Consider the following 19,284-nt stretch of genomic DNA (forward strand, 5'->3'; position numbering starts at 1 on the left):
AATTTATTAGGAAAAGCTGAAAGAGATAGGACTATTTAGTTTAGAGAAGGAGGGGAGGTGGATTTGATAAAAGTTTTCAAATTCCTGAAGGGCAGTTATAGAGGGGATGGAGGTAGACTATTGATTATGGCTACAGGGCACCAGACTAGAAGAAATGGACTCAAAGTGCATATGAGTAAATTTAGGTTGGAGATTAGGAGGAACTTTCTGACAATGAGGGTGGTCAAGCATTGGAAGAGGTTGCCTATAAAAGCTGTGGCATCACCATCCCTGGAAATTTAAGAGCAGGATGGACAGACACTTGGCTTAGCTAGGGAAGATCCTGCCTGAAGCAGGGAGCTGGAGTAGATGACCTGATCAGGTTCCTTCCAGCCCTACTTTCTTAAAGGATGGCAATGCAGGCTTTCCCCTAGCACTCCATCACAAGCTTCAAGCATGACCTTGGGAAATAAGGTCTACAGATGAGACACTGGCCTCATACAGATATTCAGTTTCTCCTGGGAGAGTCGTTGCTCTCTTAGGAGAAACCATGAGTATAAAGAAGTTCAGGCCTAGAGTAAAAATGGCTGCTCCAAGAGAAAAAATAACTTGGGAGCAGACAGGGTTAAATCACTTCCAGAGGAGTTTCTTCTGGGAGAGTGAACGTCTGTACACACTGACAACACAGGCTGATCACAGGCAGTCTGGGTTAGCTAAACAAGGCTGACCTATGAACTGCTGCCATCTGTTGCCAGGCAGATTAAGGGAGCCAACACAGCATACTGAGATACATACACAGGGCCCCTCATTGGCTGCACAGTGTCAGCACTGCAAGCTCTCTGCTCCTCAGGACTTTGGTATTCTAATGTCTGTATGTGTGGCTCTGGATAAGTTTCTCTATCACGAGAAAAAACCTGAGAGAATTCTCTCAGATTATTTGAATGAGTGTACACAGCCACTATTTCACTTCTCTATTTAATCTCTGGTTTCTTAGATTAACTGAATTAGACAGCCCTGCTTTACTGCATGATGCATTGCCTGTTCTTTCTTGCTCATCTATTAGTTCTTTCCTTTATTCTGTTATCTGTGCTTTATTCTTCCCATTGTGGTACAAATGGGTAAACTGGTGCAGTTCTCATTTAATCAGTACAGTCCTCAGGTAGGCTTCTGTTCATCTATCAGCCAGGCAACATCTCACTGAAGTATAACACAGCTATCTCTATAGTGGTATGTGTAGATACTGAGAAAGATTCAGAACTATGGTTCCTTGGAACATGGGGAAAGCTTCTCCCATGGTCAAAGGAACAAAAATGATTTATCTTGATCTTGCAGCACTCACTTAAATGATTAGAAACATATTCATGGCTTTGTTTTGATGCACCTGGACAGAATTGTAAAATACCCCAGAGAGATTAATTTTCCAACAGACTCCTTATAGCTAAAACTGAAAGGATGGGTAACATTATAATTTCTTCTTTTCTTTTGTTGCCTTGCGCAGCACATCTTTGCATTAGAATGAATTTCCAGTATGGATATATTAATAAGCAACTAGCACAAGTAGACACTCCCCTTCCTTGCATTATCTTATATGACAGTTTCCTGAGACACACTGTTCAGCATTAATGGCATTCAATAATTGTTCCATTTTGAAAAAGCTCGAAAAAAAGAGTTGTGTCGTGATCTCTCTCAAACATGAACCCTCGTTGCTGCGGTGTAAATTATGCAAAATCATGTACAGAACCCTAGTAATTCAAGTCAATGCGATCTAAGGAATTAGTAAAGGAATTAGACAGAAGTCCAGTCTAAGCCAACCACCGAAAAGGACGTTCCTTGCCTGAATAAGAGATAAGAAGCAGCAGGGAAAGAGAGAAGAAAGAGGAAGCCTTGTAAATAGCCCTGAGACTGAAGAAGTAATTCTTACCATGAGCAGGTTCTGGTTTGACAGAGGGCTCTTCCCCACTTGCAGATTCCCCAGCACCTGCTGAAGCTACTTTACCCTCTTCTCTCCTTTCCTCAGATGCCTTCTCAGGTTCTTTTTCTGCTCCTTTTTTCTCACTATCCAGTTTGAGCTCTTTTTTGATTGGTCGGATATTGCCAGGGGAAGGAGGGCGTGTCTGACCAGAGGAGACTTTGGATGAACTAGGTGATGAGGTTACCTGTCTGGGTATACCAGGTAAATGAGGCATGGATTTGGATGCATGCCTGTCAGACAAGCAAAACAGTGAGAGGACTGGTTATGATCTGTAAGACATGACTTTTAAAATCTCTGTATAAATAAAAGCTGTAAAGTCTCAGCACAACCATAACCTTCTGATTTCTCCATCAACCAACGGGAAAGCTGAGATGTTAAAACAGAGTAACAATATTTAGATCTTACACTGAACTTTTGGCTCTAAAACCTCTTTACAAACACTAATTCATCCTCACAACATCCATGTGAGAGGTGCATTGACAAGACAAGCCAGTAATCATTTTCTAAATGGTGACCTGTTTCATTTAAGTTTTAGTCATTGGTAATAATAGCTTTTTTAATCTCTGTGTTTAGAGATGCTTTCTGTTGTCGAGCTAAACACTTACTGAATGTAATGATCAAAGCTGCATGTAGCCAAACCCCCAGCATCTGTACTTTGCTTACCAAACTGGGAAGGGAGCCCGTGATCCAGTTTTGTGGATAGAAGGAGAATGAGCTCCTTTTATGCTGGACAAGGGGTTGGACGAGTAATGTTCTCTCTCTTTGTCTTTCTTGTCAGTCTAAGGTTCAGTAAACAAACAGAAAATCATGTCACCAGAATAATTCATGTGGGTAAAGGAAGCACACCGTGTGCTACACAGTCAGCTGGGGAAAACGACCAATGGAGGCTGAATCAGCAGTTTCTACAGCCCGTCCCGTAAGTGCATTAACACGACTCCCGTAACAAATCCAATGGTGTTCTGTGTAAGTAAATGAGTACTTGACAACAAGCGCTCATCTTTGTCGCTCGCTGGATTTGGCATAAGATGCTACAGACAATTTTCAAAGCCCTAACTGTATCTGGCAGATAGTTTCCCCCCCGCCCTGCACCTCTTTTTCCTCCCCCTGTCTCTCTCTCCATTGTTTGCAACGCTTTCTAAAATTCTTAAAGAAAAACAAGTTATTCCTTGTAAACACTGTAGTTCCTTTGGCAAACAGCAATTTCCCATCCCTCACTTTGGGCAGGCTTTGGAGGGAGTGCAGGCAAACATGGCTGTGTTTTGTTTGTCTCCTTGTGTATGCGCCAACACCACAGATGCCATCACAGCCCTGAAATATGGTGTGAGAGTTACTGTCTTCTCTGCTCTGTTGGCTAGCTCTGCAGCCAAAAAGCACAAGCTGCTCATTCTTTTTAATTCTTCATCTCCCAATATAAATGTGTTGGGGAAAAAAAAAATCTGTTGTTAATATTTTGGTATCAGAACTTTTGATACATTCCCTACTAGATTACAACATTTCCAAAATACAGCACAGCACCATATCTATTTGTCAGTGTGACTTTAAATGTTAAAAAATTCAGCTCTTGGGACACTAAAATCGGACTGTAGCCGGCAATTTGTGCAGGTTGATGATGCATGGGGATGTATCAAATGCCTTACTCTAATAGTAGGTGGTCTGTCTGCCATTCATGGAGCGGTATAATCAGCAGAGAAAGCAATATTTTCTACCAGGGGAGGGGTCATGTGCAGACACAGCAAAGGAGAAGGCACATGCATTTGTGTTCTATAATATCACTATTCAATACTTGTGGTGGTCATGAACTGAAACATGATTTTACTAGGTACAAACAAATTTAAGTAGGAATCTCATAACAACATTCAGATTTGTACAACTGCCCTTTTAAATATTTATTGTCCTAAGTCCAGAGACTCCTGATGTTATTAAATAAAATCGGATTCATTTCAATTGTATCTGGTTAACTGGGTCCTGGGTATGACTGTAAACTGCATCTGACTGGGGGGGGCATGGTGACAACATGGCAGGGCTAATTGTGGCGGGGTAGTTCCCATAAAATACCACAATGTGGCAACCCGTAGAGTAAAATGAGTATAGGGCACCTCAAAACCCTAGCCCCCACTGCCTTGTGGGTACTCGTTGGATGGAGAAAAGCTGAGGGACATAATCATCCTGACAGAAATGCACCCTCACTGAGACATTAGGCAGTCAGCAGCAGTACTTATCTGTTGCTCTCTGGCAGAAACTACAACCATCAAGGCACTGAAAGTCTGGATTTGGTCTGGCTGTTAGATTCGGTCTCAGTGGTCTAAAGCGGGGGATGATAGGTCTTGGGCAGCCTCCACTGCTCCATGCTCTTGCCTAGATATATATGTTGAAGGTCTTGGTGTGATGGTCGCAGGACTCCATACAAGTGGATTCATCATGCACCTCCTATACGTACACCATGATCCAGAGGATCAACAGTTGCCTACTGTTAGGTTAACTATGAAACTGTGAGCAAAATATGTTCCTGACTTTAAAACAGTTGAGCTAGTTTGTCCTTTCTGAACACACAGTTGGGATGTACTAAGAAAGCAATGTTTGGCTCGCTTGTTAAGTTCCCATTTATGTTTTCAGAGACATGCAACACTTGTGAAGGTGGAGATTGGTTAGTCAGAAAATGTGAAAAAGAAGGCTCAATTCCTAAAGAAGTTCAAAAACACTGAGAAAGTATAATTTTCACTTTCTCCATTACTCCCGGAGTACAGTGGGAATAACCAGACTCAGGGATATTGCTAATGATATAATTCATGAATGGCTTCTTCCAAAGAATCCAGCCAATCTCTTTTTTTCTTTTAATGTAAAAACAAAATCAAAGACATCTAATAAAAGGTGCCAGACTGCCATAGACTGAAATACTCTGTTCAGACAACGTGCTCAGCAGGCTGCAGCAGCAATGACAGCTCTTCCATAGACCCAATCATGTGCCTCAACCCCACCTGGAAGGGACCATTCTGCAAGCTAAGAGAATAGTTCAGTCTCTCTGGCCTATTACAATTTAGCTAGGATTGCCTAAAGGAGAGAGCTGATAGTGGTGCTGCCAACTGTTATGTTGATGTTTGGTTATTAGGGAATTGGACTGAAAACTAAATTCACATAAGTTATGAAGCTTTTGTTGCCAGCCCAGGATAAATTGGAACTGGCATCACAGAAGGCTCCACAAACCTCAGCACTATTTTCAGAAACCACCAGCTTTTCTTGATGAAAACTTTTTATGTTCTACCATACGTTCATACCAAATTGTTCTCCTGCAGAGATGCACAACTATAACTAGGTCACTTACCCTTGCAGAGTGTGTAGTCCTCCTACGTCCAATAGTATCTGGGACTGTGACAAAGGATCTTGTGTGGTCTGCTGGGTGTCTATAGTTCATGGCCTTGTAGGACAGAGGGCTGATGGGGCTGCAAGATGCTGAACGAGGACAAATGGGGATAACTAAGGTGTAGGTTGATTTCATTAGTTTGTTCAATAACAGAGCAGCAGCGGAGATGTGACAAAAGAAAGCCCATAGCAGGGAGCAAGAATGGGACAGAAAGAGACAGAGAGAAAAGAAAGAAGGTATTAATGCTTAAAGAAAATGGCTAGTTCTTAAACCAGAACCATCACTCAATACTTGTTCTTTTGGCTCCAAATAGCTACTTGTACATTCCTCCATAGGAATTAATGCATCTTTAAATATGAAAGGTAAAATAACCCATTCTCTCAGATTTTACCCATTTTCGTATACAACAAGGATGAAAAGACATCCAAGGGACAACAGAAATTGACCTTGCTTTTTATTATACGGTGGTGGTTCTGGTAGATATCAGACATGAAATTACTGATCTAAGACTAATTAGCTTAGTACATTTATTGACAGCTGCTTTAATTAGATTTGGAAAAAAATCAGAACAAAATTAGGTTTCCTACAGCTAGCTTTGGAAAGGGGTTGGAGGGGGAGGAGGGGGCAGGAAAAAGAGTGTAACACCCAAAGACAAAAACATACTACCTCTACAAAGAGAGTAAAGCTCAGCAGTCCAGAAAAATAATTACATTCCTTCAAATTAAATTTACAAATCCACATCATGCATTAAGGGTAGCTTGTGAATGCTGGAGTAAACTTACAAAGATTTCAGAAACAAATGGGCAAATTAAATACAAGATCTGAGCTTAACTAGATAGCTTTTTTGCTGTCCTTTGAATTGAAACAGGCTTGTAGCATAAAATGAATGTATATGTTGATGCTATCATTACAACAGATTTATTATATTAGATAAATATACCAACATTGGAGAAATTTATGAATCCAAAACATACATACTGGGCGCGGTTACATGAGATACTAATGGAGCAGTAGACTAATTCTACTGCGCATTAGCGTGTCACAATAAATGGTGCTAATGCGCAGTAGAATTAGTCTACTGTGTGTTAGCATCACTTAAAGCATGCGCTAGCGCTAATGCTCAGTAGTGCCAATTATGGCACATTAATGAATGTGTAGACAGACGTGCCAACTGTCTGCAATTTTCAGCATATACCATGTTTTAAAAAGAACCTCTTAAAAATTACTGTCTAGACCCCTCATTCAACAACTTTAAGAATTATCAATATTATTGTAAAATAAACAATAAGTCTACATGTCTAATGACATACAATTGTATTTTTTTCTATTATAATAAGTAATCTACAACTGTAATAAATTAACTTGCCTAGGTAAATAATCAAGTCATTATCTGTAATGGCAGGTCTCCTTGATTAGGTACAGACATTCAAAAAGTCTGAGATGGAATTGATCCAGTTATGTGATTTTCTGTAAGTAATGTAGTTTAGATCAGTAGTGAACAGAACACACATTTGTCCTTTGCTGGTGGTGATGGGGGGAGGCGGGAAGGCATGCATATTTTAGATCAGGTTCCGCCATTTTTAAACTAGTTTATATGTGCTGAACTTCTGTTCTGTTATAGGTATAGACCGGTTTCTGATCACTGACACCGGTAAAAGTGTAATGTCTGTACCTGGCTCTCATGTCTATACAGAGGATGAAGTCTGCTACTAGAGATCTCAAAGCAATAGCACATAATTATGTTTGCATTATTTACATTACACATTCAAAGAGACACATTTTAATGCAGCAATATGGATCATAAAGTAGTTCTTGTACTAATCACAAATGCTGGTCATAAAGTACTCCCAGACCTCTCCTTTGGTTGTTATTCTCTTGACAGTGTAGTATAGTCCAAAGTGAAAGCAGGGCCAAACTGGGTAATTATTTAGATACTTTTCATATTTGTCTTTTCCTCCTCTCATGGTCATTTACAATATCCTAGGACTGCTTGTTATTCAGCATGTTACTCATGCTGACATGGAGTGTGCAGGTTCTGTACATTATCTTCACTTTTAATTTATTTATAAATAAGAATAGTAGCCTTATATTCCACAGGAAGATATCTCTTCTGCCCATCAAGCTCTCTCTCCCAGAAAGACTGAGAGAACAAACAAATATTTCCATATGTTTTTATATTTCTGAGCCCATAATAATACTCATGAACCTCACTGTAAGAACAAAGGACCATTAATATAACAAAGATAATGACACACATTTTCCTGAAGCAAACTCCAAAGGCAATTCATTAATAAAGTAATTAACTTCATGTATATGCTACAGCAAGGGCAGATGCGTTTGCTTTACTACATAATATGAATACAGAAAAGGAGTAGTAGTAAAAGGAAACCATCCTAAGATGAACTGATAAGCAATGAATGAAAATGAAGTTTCACAAGATTCCTTTGCTGAATGACCCATGAACGGGAGCAGCAGCAAAGCAATACTTTTTAAACAACTGTAAAGTACCATATTTTCTCAACATACAGCACTCTCCAGAATAAGACAAGCACCTTGTTTTTAAAAAAGCAAAATGAAGGAAAAAAGACCTTTCCTTGTAGTAAGTATCTGAGTAGCAGCAGCTAGGGAGCTAGGCCTGCTCCCTATGAATCATGTGCAGACTTTATCTTTGCTTTTCCCCAGTAAACAGCAGAAACTATTCTTAATATAATTCCTCATGTGCATTCCAGGTTCCAGTAGCTGTTGGGGTTTTTTTCTGCTTTTTAAAATTGTTTTTTGTTTGTTTGGGGTTTGTTTTGGGGGATGGGGAAGGGGAGAGAAAAAGCTGCATACTGTTGCGGGAAAATATGATATGTATTATTACCTGCCTGTGAATTGGTCTTCTAGGTAAGTCCTCAGTCTCCTACTACATATATAAAATCAAACAATCTATTCCATTGTCTATGTCACTAAAAACTGTTTATGAATTATCTTCAGTGAAATGGGATATATCAACAAAGTTTCTCAGATCTGTTTAGAAGATTTTAAAGGGTTAGTTTCTGAATGTCCCTGTAATTTAAAAAGGATTTTAAGAACAAAAATCCATCGTTAACTTGATTTTGATTTTTGCACTGAAGTTCATCTTTAAGTTATAATAAAGCAGGGTTATTTCATGGGCATTAATGATAGGCTGAGACAAGCTGATAGGCTCAGGGTACAGCTGTGGAACATTATCACCACCTGATCATTAATCTTCAGGAAATGACCTACACTGAGGTATTGCAGTTATTGCTATTATGGGATAAAACTGGAAAACATATGGGGTATTTGGGTGGTACAATTCCAGTTAGTACTGAAAAGGCATTACTAGAGAATTACCCTGTTGTATTAGCCACTCAGACTTCTTGCAATCTCTTCTAGTATTTCATTCACCTTACAATTTATTACCCAGCATGAGACCCTGTCAGTGTGTTCACTGAAAAATCTTTACATCAGCTCTAGTAAAGTGATTGCTTACAAAGTCAAGAGCCTTACTTTCTCAACTACTACCTAGTCAATAGTGCATTTCCAATATTTACAAAATACAGAATAATCCCATGATATGCAGCACTAATTTTACAAACCTTTGGTTTGAAGACACAAACCATGAAAAAAAATTAATTGAACTGTTCCATTTGTACATGATCCATGCCCTCTCCCCCATATCTGTCCATGGAACAGTATTGTGGCATAGTTAACAGCAGTAATACTTAAGTGAAAGGAGCTTTCATCATTACTTGACAAGATCTCTAATCCCTCTTCCATGTCCTACAATTCAAATATAGGCTTAGCTCCACAATCTATGTGTTCAACAAATGCAATGTGGCCAAGAAATCTCCATATATATAAACATTACAATCATGTTTTCCCTATACCATAATAAATTAGAGATTGAAGGGTTCCTCATTTATCACAGTATATTGAAGCACTATTTCAAACATATTGATGATGCTATCTCTAGTTTTGAGAGTTTTCAAGATATTTTATAATAACATTTCAATATTTGTTATTTTTCCCTCAATAGACTAGCACAGAATTATTTGGTAGTTGGTAGAAAATTGTCTAATAACTAAGGCAGCGCCTCTGCAAACTTGCTCAACTTTACTCATCTTACTAAAGCCATTGGAAATGAGGATCTAAATTTAGAAGCACAACAGTTTAATGTTGTAAAATAAGTTAATTAGAACCAACCAAATATATTGATCAATATTAATCTGACAATAAAGTAGATAATCTCAGGTCTTTGTACAGAAATGGATGATGATGCTTGGATGTCTTGTGTATATTTTGCTGCACCTCTAAAAGTACTAGAGACAAACTCAAAGAGGGAAGCAGGTGGGAGGGGAAGGTGGGGGAGGAAGCGAGCGAGAGAGAACAAAAGCATAGCAAAAAACTTCCATGGTATTGTACAAACTAATCTAGCTCACTGTATACAAACCTAGAATGCTTGCGAATAAACTTAATTAATCCATTTAATTAAAAACATCCCAAAGAGACTTTCTGAAAGGAATGGCTGGAATAAAAATGTGAGGTCTCCATTCTTTTAGGTTTACCTGCATCTCCAGACAAAGCAGCTGTGCTTTTACTTCTGGCCAGGAATGAATGAGTGGGAGTCAGTAGCCTGCTGACAATGCTGCTCTCCCATGGGCTGAGCTGCAGACGACGAGCTGAATGGGCACCATAGATACAACACATTAGATCAGACACCTTCTACAAATTGTCATACATGGCAGAAGACACCTCACGATAATACACACTGTATCCCCGTAACAGAACATCTTAACACTATGATTCAAAGATTCTGAGCATACAGACTGCTTATTGTTTCAAATGTATACTTTACCCACTTCGTTGATGCTATCCAAATGTTTGAATGTTAATGTTTATTGTTTTTGTGCTGCTTTTTTATTATTATGCTGTTACATTATGCTAAATAAATATCACATTAATGCTAAGATTTGGTTTGTAACTCTAATCACAATGTGTGCGAGCGCACACACACACATTCTTCCCACACCTTTCTACCCCAGGGTTATGTTTATATACTCATTAAAAAACATGTCTGAAACCTGTCAACCTTGTTAAAATGTGTTTAGTTAGCTAGGTAGCACAGGTGAAAAAAAATACTGTCCAAATTACTATACAACAATTTTTTTTTTAGTTTACATCCCTGGCAATTCACAATATCTCTCTGGTCCCCTTTCCACTAGACAGACTGTTTCCTCTAATTATGTTTATGGACCAGAGAAACTCCAATGATGATCACAAGATAATTTATTGCATAGATATTTGATAATACTGACAGTAAATATTTAAATAATCTTAACACTGCAAGTAATATCTAGTTGTACTGCATCTAAACCAGTGGTTCCCAAACTCAGATTGCTCACCACCCATTTAAAACAATGTAACCTTAAGTACCACCAGCAAATTTTATAAAGTAATTATAATAAATCAATTAACACATACCACTGACAGGCTGACTGTGTACCACTCTATAAACTGGTCATTCTGATGAACAGATTTAGGAAACTGGAGACACAGGCAGCATTTTAAAAACTGGAGATTCAGCATTTTTGTGGCCCTAAGCCTTGAAGCTCCCTTCAATCCACTCCTCTGCTGGCCTCAGTAAAAGAGGGGCCAAGCCTGATAATCAGAGTGTAATTGCCTAATCTGCCATCCATGCTGATTTTTTACCCAAAGTCTCTCCCTGACTTCTGCTAACTCAGAAAGTGCTGTTGGTATAGGAATGAAGATTTTCCAAATGCAGCAGACTGCCTGGATAAATGCCTTTCTATAACGAACTACAGCAAGAGCTCTTTACAATCAATTAAATCCTTTACACAGATTATACAAAAAGGAAAAAACAAGAAAGAAAAAGCCTCTGTTAAACCACGCTGGCAGGTTTGCTCCTGACAATGAGAAATAATTATTTTTCTAGGTATCTGTTTTAACTGGAAGGCAGAAAAATCAAGTGTTTATGCTGCTTCCTCTCTGAGCCTCTGGGTTTGCTATGTCCATTATATTAGCTTTATGCAAACCTAACCAGAAAACCTTGCTTGCTGTCTCTCAGTCTTTGCAAATGTAGTTTGATTAAGCACCGGCTCACAGAGTATGGCCAGGGACAGAAGTTACATGTAAGCCGGTTTAAATGATCGAAACTGGTTTAAACCTGTAAAAGAACAAAAGTTCAGTGCACATAAGCGAGTTTCAAAGTGGCTGAAACTGGTTTAAGATAAACCTGGTTGAATGTAGTATCAGACTTAACTGATTGAGGTCAAAATGGTTTATGGAACTTCTGACCCAGACCCTTTCCTGGTTAAGTTAAATCAGAGTCCCCCAGCATCCCAACATGCTTTTCAGCCCTGGGCTGGGTGGGGCTGGACCTGCCCCTCTGCTCTCTAGCTGGAGCGGGGTGGGGGTGTGTGGCCAGATGCCTGCTTGTCATGGCAAAAGGAGGCAGAGAGGGGGTTTATTCCCCCTAAGGCAAAGGAGGTAGGGAGGGGGTTTATTCCCCGTTCCTTCCCCTCTCCCATCTGGGGACCTAGCTAGGGTCTGCCTGGCCGGGGCGCAGCAGCCCCTGTTAGGGTTCCTTCCCCCTTCCCACTCCAGGGGCAAGAGGCGGTGGTGGCACTAGGGAGGGCTGGGGGGGCTATGGCCACCCCAAAGTTCAGCTTAGCCCCCGTAGCCACCCTTCCAAGCCCCGTTGCCACCACTTGCTCTGAGCAGGCTGCAGCAACTTTGCCCACCCCGCTCCCACCCACAGTGCAGGCCCCCCGCTGGGAAGAGGCTTGTGCTCCCTGGGACAACATGACAGGGGCTGCTGCCCCCCTCATTGCCCCAACAAGAGGAGCGGGGGCATGGCCAGGTACCGGCTGGCATGGAGGGTTCCCCCCTCCCTCCCCTCTCCCACCAGGGGACCCCAGCCGGTAGCACTGCCAGGCACTAACTGTGCAGCAACAATACTGTGCTGTAGTAATAAGCTACTGCACAGTGGGGCTGTGCAAAATGGTTGCGTTTCGATTTAGTTTTGGATTCGGCTGTTTTGGAGGACAGAGACTCGTTTTGGTGTTTTGGATTACTGTCCTGTTTTGTTTTGAACGACTCTGTTTTGAACAGGCTGTATGGGAAGCTTTGCACAGCCCTACCCAGCCAGATGGGACTTGGAACCAGGGGAAGCAGGGCCCTAGCGGAAGCAGGACAGAGCTGTGGGTGGCTTGTCTGGGGGAGGGGAAGAGCTGCTGCCCTCCGTGCAGGCGAGGAGACCCCCATGCAGATCTTTGATCCCTGTCACACTGGGTAGTGGGGCAGGGAAGCAGTGCAGAGTGGCAAGCAAGCCTGCTGGTCTCTGCTGCATAACTCAGCTCTGCAGGGAGAAGAAATCCATGCCGAGGGTCTCCTCCCCGCCGCTGCCTGCCCCGGATCTCTGCTCCCTGCAGAGCCAGGTTGCACAGCAGGGACCAGCACTGCCTTCTCACGTGACCTGGCTCCGCAGGAAGCAGAGATCCATGCCAGGGGTCTCCTCGCCATCGCTGCCCACCCTGTGCAGCCCTGTGTCGCCAGGGCAGTGCAGTGCAGGCAGTGGAGGTGAAGAGACCCCCAGCAGGGATCTCTGCTCTCTTTGGAGCCGAGTCGCATGGCAGGGCAGTAGTAGTATACACCTGATCCCTGCAAGCCCAGCTGCGAAACTCCAAAATTTTCCAAAACATTTCTGAAATGTTTTGGATGCTTCATTTCATTTTGGAGATGTTTCTGAGCCCTACATTTTGATTAGGATTCGTAATGAAATGGATGCTGAAATTTTGCACAGCCCTACTGCACAGTAGCGTTGGAAAAAACCATGCAGTGATGGTACTGTGCAGGAATGCCAGTTACTGAGCAGTTATTTAGTACTTGCTTATGCAAGTTCTACATGACTGTGTAGCAACAACTGTGCAGTATGCTGCATGTATAGAGGCAGTCACTGTCACTATAATTTTATATAGCAAAATCCCACAGACAATTAAAGCAATGAAAATAACATGCTGCTTGTCAGAAAAACAAGTACAAAACAAGGATCTAATCCTGAAGAACCCTTACTAGAACATATACTACCATGTGGAGTCCAATTCTCCACAAACAATCCTGCAACACCTACTTTGAGTAGTACTATCTTAAGAGGGCTACTCAGCTAAATAAAAGCTAAATTCAGCAGTAAGATTTTATTGGATTGGGGCCTAAAAGTATGCTATGCAAATCATTTATATTCATCTGTTACCTAGAAGACCCCTTTATAGGATAAATCATAATGATGAATAAAAAAACCACACACAAGTCCACTTGCTCATCAGACCACAGTGTAATCAAAACCTTGAGCATATACAGATACCTACCCAGCAAAGTTAAAATGGGATTTATTTTTCCATCAGTGTGTATACAGTAATCTCTCATCCATGAGTCAAAGGATACAGATCCCCATATAAAATATATTTCAGGACACAATTCTGCATGTAAGACCCAAGTATCATTTATGCTTAGCACCAGTGCTTTAAGACAAATAAGCATTGAAATACGCCTTCATAGAAATAAAAAAGGTCCTTGTGTCATCAGTTTTGACCAGGAAGAGATTCATTTTCTACAGGAAAATGAGGTATGGTGAAACTGGTTGGGAGGCAAGCAACAACTCCACACTTTCAAAAGTGTAACAAACAAAAAGAAGCAGAATCTACCTTCTCTTTCATAGTTTTGTGAAGATGGCTCAATATAGACATTTTAACATGGCTCCAAATAAGCAGTAGGAAGATATACAACTGTTTTTTGAGGAAGATTTTGCAAGATTTTCTAGACAAATATCAGGATTCCATGTAAATACACTCCAGTCCTGAAAGCATCAAGAAAGGCTAAATAAACCAGATTTGCATTTTCCATCCATGCCTAAGCACTGAGTATGTGAAGGCCCCAGGGCCCTGCCCCTACTTGGGAAGAGGCATAGGGTGACCACCTGTCCCTAACTGGGTGGGACAGTCCAGAAATGGGAACATCAAGTCCCAGTCCCAGGCTACGTGACTCTGGGACAACATTTGTCCCAGATTCCCAGGATCCTGCACGGGTTTTTCCATTCACCACAGAGAAACATGGGATTTGGAGGGTTTCCCCTTGAGGCTGGCAGAGTTCCAGCCTGCAAGTGGTTGAGGGGAGTGGGATGCAGGGGGCACCACATGCATATATGCGTGCACACACATGCACATGGCCAGGAATAAAGCCCCAGGCAGTGGTAAAGAGCAGCTCCCCCAGCTGCCTGCAGGTAAGTCTGGGGGGGCGGTGTCAGGGCTGATCGAGGCCCCCCACAGAGAGGGAGGGAGTGGGGCAGGAGCTGAGCCTGGGTGTGCTGCCCAGCCAGGGTAGTGCATGGGGCCTGGGAGTGGAACCGAGCCATGGGTGGCTTGTCCTGGGGGGAGGGGGAGCAGGCGGGCGGTGACACCCTGCTACTGGGGAGGGAGGCATAGGGTAGGGGCATATGACACTAGTTTTGCATGCAGAGCGGGGGCGGATGCAGGCTGCCCACTGTACCCTTGGGGGTTCCTGCCCTTCTTCTCTCCCCCCAGAAGCCCTACGCCAGCCATGGTGAGGCATGCCCTGCTTGGAGCTGGCAATGTGGAGTTATGCCCTGCGCTGCTGCCAGATGGTCAGGGGGTTCCTTGCTATGGCAGTACGGCCAACATGGGGCTCGTGGCGGGGGGGCAGCAGGGTAGGGAACCCTGAGGCCTCAGCGAGCAGCCTCTGCATCCCCCCCCGCTCACACTTGGGCTCTGCTCAGCTCTGCTCCAGCTATACTGCTGCAGGGGGTGGGAGCCATCATCTTAGCCCCTCCCTCCCCAGCAAAAATAAAAGTTGGCTTCTATGCCTCCATGAACAGCAGAAATTAGGGTGTCCAAATGGGTGCAAAGCTTCCCCCCCCCATCTCAGAGGTTTACACCAAAACTCTGTACCTAAACTCTCCTCAAACTTTGTGGGTGTAGTCTATTACTAAAGAAAAATATTTATATTTTTAGCTTCTTTAAGAGCAGCATTTTACTTTTAATATATACTTTGACACTTAATAGGCTAAGATAAGCTTTACAGACTAATGAACTCGGAGATCCATGGCATAAGCTTTCGTAAGTAGCAGGCTTACTTTGTCAAATTCTAGAAAGCAGTGGTTCGCAACCTCTTCATCCTGTGGGCTAGATGGTCCACTTTGCAGGCTGGAAGTTGGCCATGGGCCTGATCCAACGTGAGATGCTGGCTCAGCCAGGGCCCAATCCAGCCATGTGGGGCTTGGAAATCTGGTTGCGCTGACGTGGTAGTTAACTGTCACTGCTCCCTCGACACCAAATTTCTGGACCCATGGGATGAATGACACAGCTTTGTGGGTTGGATTTGGCCCATGGACCAAGGGTTGAGCACTCCTGCTATAAAGGGACTGCTTTCTATTTAGGAAACAAAGCTCCTAAATAGAAAGCAGTAATTAGACTACAAAGGGCGGAGAAGAGAAGGGGAAGTAAATAGGGAGGGGGCACTGCTGAGAGAGGCAAGACAGATCAATTATCCTGTTGAGGGACATAGGGGTTACAAAAACTAGTTCAGGTAATGGGATAAGACAAATCCACCCACAGCCTTGGTTTAGACCGGGGTGGGCAAAATGGTGGATCCAGCTGGTGGCCGGACTTTATTTCCCAGGAGCCCCTACCCATGCTGGCCCCAGCTGGTCTCCACAGAGAACCTGGGAGCGTCAGGGCCATGCCAGCACAGGAGATCCATGGAGATCGGCCGGCAACGGCATGGGCAGGGCATGTGGCTGGGTGGGGAGCTGCTTAAAGCCAGGACCAGGCTCTTGTGGCAGTGACAGTGCAGCGCCAGAGCTGGGGCAGAGCAATGATTTGCTCCCTGCACAGCCCTGCACGTGGTACCCGCACTCACCGCAGGGATGTGCAGGCAGATGATTGTGACTCTGCCTTGGCCCCAGGCTCCCCAAGATCTTGGGGTCTTCCTGGCTCCCCACAACCATCTCGCTCCCGACCACAGCCCCATCCCAGCTGCCTAGCCACACGCCTTGCCCACTCAGGTCCCATCTCTGGCAGTAGGGGCAGACGGGCCGGGGGGCCCAGGCAGTGGGGCTGGGTCCAGCAGCACCAGTCATAAGAAGCTGTCAGCATAGGGGCTGCTGGGGAATGGAGTCTAACTTTGCGCATGCCTGGCTAGACCACGCCTAACACAATCCAGTCTGTGGATAATTTCTTGTTGTGCAATTTCTCGTTCGATTTTGTTGATAAGTTTTGTTGTTTAACACCTTTAACAGCTTTCACCTCTCTGAAGTGACTGGAATATTCCACCCACAGAATTCATTTCTTGGACACCATTGGGAAAGTTTGCAACGGCCACATTACCACATTGTATCGGAAATCAACCAACTGCTACAGCAAGCTCCACACCAGCAACCTTCAGTCCAAAGCACATCATCTATAGCCAAGCTCTACATCACAAACATAGCTGCTCTGATCCCACTGTCTGGGGTGCATGTAGAGATTTCGTCAATTAAAAAATGGTAAATACTCAATTTAAGAGACAGACTCAGACCTCATTCCAACCTGCTACAATACTAATCCTGAGACAAGGACAACAGAACCTTTTTGGTTATCACCTACAGCCTCCAGGTTGAACTCCTTAGACATATCACTCATGGACCCGCCTGGAAAATGAAGACCACCTTAAGGTAGCTGGGAGGATAACCCTATCCTTGGCTTCCAGGAAGCCCCCCAACCTCAAATTGTATCTCTCCAGCAACAGATTACCTAAATCCTACTCTCACCATGGCACCAGATGCCAGCTGTATCCCCACATCAACACAGACTGCATCACCACTGGTCCAAATAAAACTGATTATAACACCCAAGGACCATTTACCTGCACCTTCACCAATGGCATATATGCTACCAGCCCCCCCTCCTGCTATCTACATTGGAAAGATCCCTATGTGAATAAACACTGATTTGACACCAGTTCCAGAAAGGCACACAAGCCTGTTGCAGAACTGCCCTGGTCACTCCATGCTGGCCTGAGAGTGGCAGTTCTTAGACCTCAAAACTTTAAATATGAAATTGAATGGAAAATTGCAGAACAAGAAATCATCAACATGCTGGATTGTGTTAAATACTGTCTAAACCAGTGGTGCTACCTTTTGGCCTCACAGGCCAAATGCATGGTGCAGGGCCCAGATGCGGGCTTGATAAGAGCTCATACACATGGATCTGGACTGCACAGTCCCTTGTTTGGCCCCATGTGCTTAGATTGGGGCCTGGGACCCTGTGCCACCCCTGCCTGGCTCCACGCATCAGGAAGTGGGCCCAGGGACCTCATGCCACTTCCACTTGGCTCCATGCTCCAGGATCAGGACCCCAGGACCTTGTGCCACCTCTGACCATATTCATGAACTGGGACTGGGTCCTGTGCCACCTACACCCAGTCCTACATACAGGGATCGGAGCCCTAGGGCCTTGTGCCACCTCCACCTAGCCCCGTGCGCAGGGATTGGGCCCCAAGCCACCTTGCGTACTATATCTAGTGCTCAGGGCCACAGCCTGCAGGGCTTCCTACAGACCTGGTGGCCAGATCTGGTTGAGCAGCCCTGGTCAAAACCAAGACGATGGATGGATTTTTACCTTTACCTGGATTAGCCTTTAAAACCCCTATATCCCCCAACGGATTAACTGCTTTGTTTCCCTGTCTCCTACCCATCTTGCCTCTCTTAGCAACACCCCCTCCTTTTCCTTCTCTCTTCTCTACCCTTTGTATTCTAGTCACTGCTTTCTATTTAGCAGCTCTGCAACAGGCAATCCCTTTACAGCATCTGATGAAGAAAGCCTACTGCTTAGGAAAGCTTATTGATACATCTCTGATTTAATTAGTCTACAGGGTACAAATCTACCCTATCTGACCTCAGACTAACACGGCTAACTGTATCTTTCTCTCTGCTTATTAAGAGAAACAGATTAACTGAAGTGGCCAAACAAACTGTGGCCCCTGGGTGGAACATGCTTCACTGGAATTAAAGAAGTGAGCCCGCAATCATCTTTGCATTTAATGCAGAGGTGCTGCCCATGGATACTACAGGTGTATAGCACAATGCCAGACATTTTAGTTTTTCAGGCTTGTAATCTACCAAGGTCGCAATTCTGAATCGAAAGTCAGGACAACACAACTGTTTCAATCTTACACAAATGCAAGCATGGCCTCTGGCCTCCTGGAAAGTCGCCAATACATTGTGCAGTGTAGCAAAGCTTAGACATTCCAGAGGCAAAGAATAAGCAAAATTTTATTTTCAAGGCTTGCAAAAAAAATTCTGGAGGACACAAAATGAGAAGTGAAGTCTTAGCAGGCATTAAGTAAAGTGCTTCAAATGCACCTACTTTATCTTATTGAAAAAAAGATGTCTAGTATAGTAAATGCCTGTTAGTAGGAAGGATTTCTTTGAGTGATATCTTTTATTGGACCAACTATGTAGTTGGGATAAAGTCAGACAAGGTTTCCAATATAAGACATTCTTCTCAGGTCTCTGATTATAATAGGAAGCTAGCTTCTTTTTCTCTGCTAATTGTGTCTGCGCTACACCTGGGAATTTATTTCAGCCCCTTCCCTAGACTGTGCTTCACTTGCTTTGCCTAGCTTCTCAGAATCAGAGACCTGAGGTCTTACTTTCAAAAGCTCTATCTCAACTATATAGTTGGTCCGATAAAAGATACCACCCTAAGAAACCTGTCTTTCACATAATTTCTGGACCATCACAGCTATAACATTGCTCTTACACGACTGTAACAAGGAAGATACCAACATCTGCTTACAATGGAAAATCCACAACCTAAATCAAAAAACAGGCAGACTACACAGCAACATCTTAAGCCTGTGAGGCCTTGATCTCCCAGTAATCAGCTTCTTTTCCTTT

At 43.3% G+C, this 19,284-nt stretch overlaps 1 protein-coding gene across 7 annotated transcripts in view; it reads right to left on the reverse strand.

Annotated features, from left to right (window-relative positions):
- The window catches only part of MAP7 (microtubule associated protein 7), a 204,440-nt gene that overhangs the window by 25,730 nt on the left and 159,426 nt on the right, over window positions 1-19,284 (reverse strand). For all 7 annotated transcript variants that reach the window (XM_059713421.1, XM_059713420.1, XM_059713417.1 and 4 more), the window contains 4 exons: window positions 9,881-9,994; window positions 5,271-5,398; window positions 2,615-2,730; window positions 1,901-2,181 (listed from right to left, as the gene is read on the reverse strand). In XM_059713421.1, the coding sequence (XP_059569404.1) occupies window positions 1,901-2,181; window positions 2,615-2,730; window positions 5,271-5,398; window positions 9,881-9,994 (639 nt within the window). The remainder of the gene's footprint in view (window positions 1-1,900; window positions 2,182-2,614; window positions 2,731-5,270; window positions 5,399-9,880; window positions 9,995-19,284) is intronic.

The sequence above is a fragment of the Alligator mississippiensis genome, chromosome 1, assembly GCF_030867095.1.
Source record: "Alligator mississippiensis isolate rAllMis1 chromosome 1, rAllMis1, whole genome shotgun sequence".
NCBI lineage: Eukaryota > Metazoa > Chordata > Crocodylia > Alligatoridae > Alligator > Alligator mississippiensis.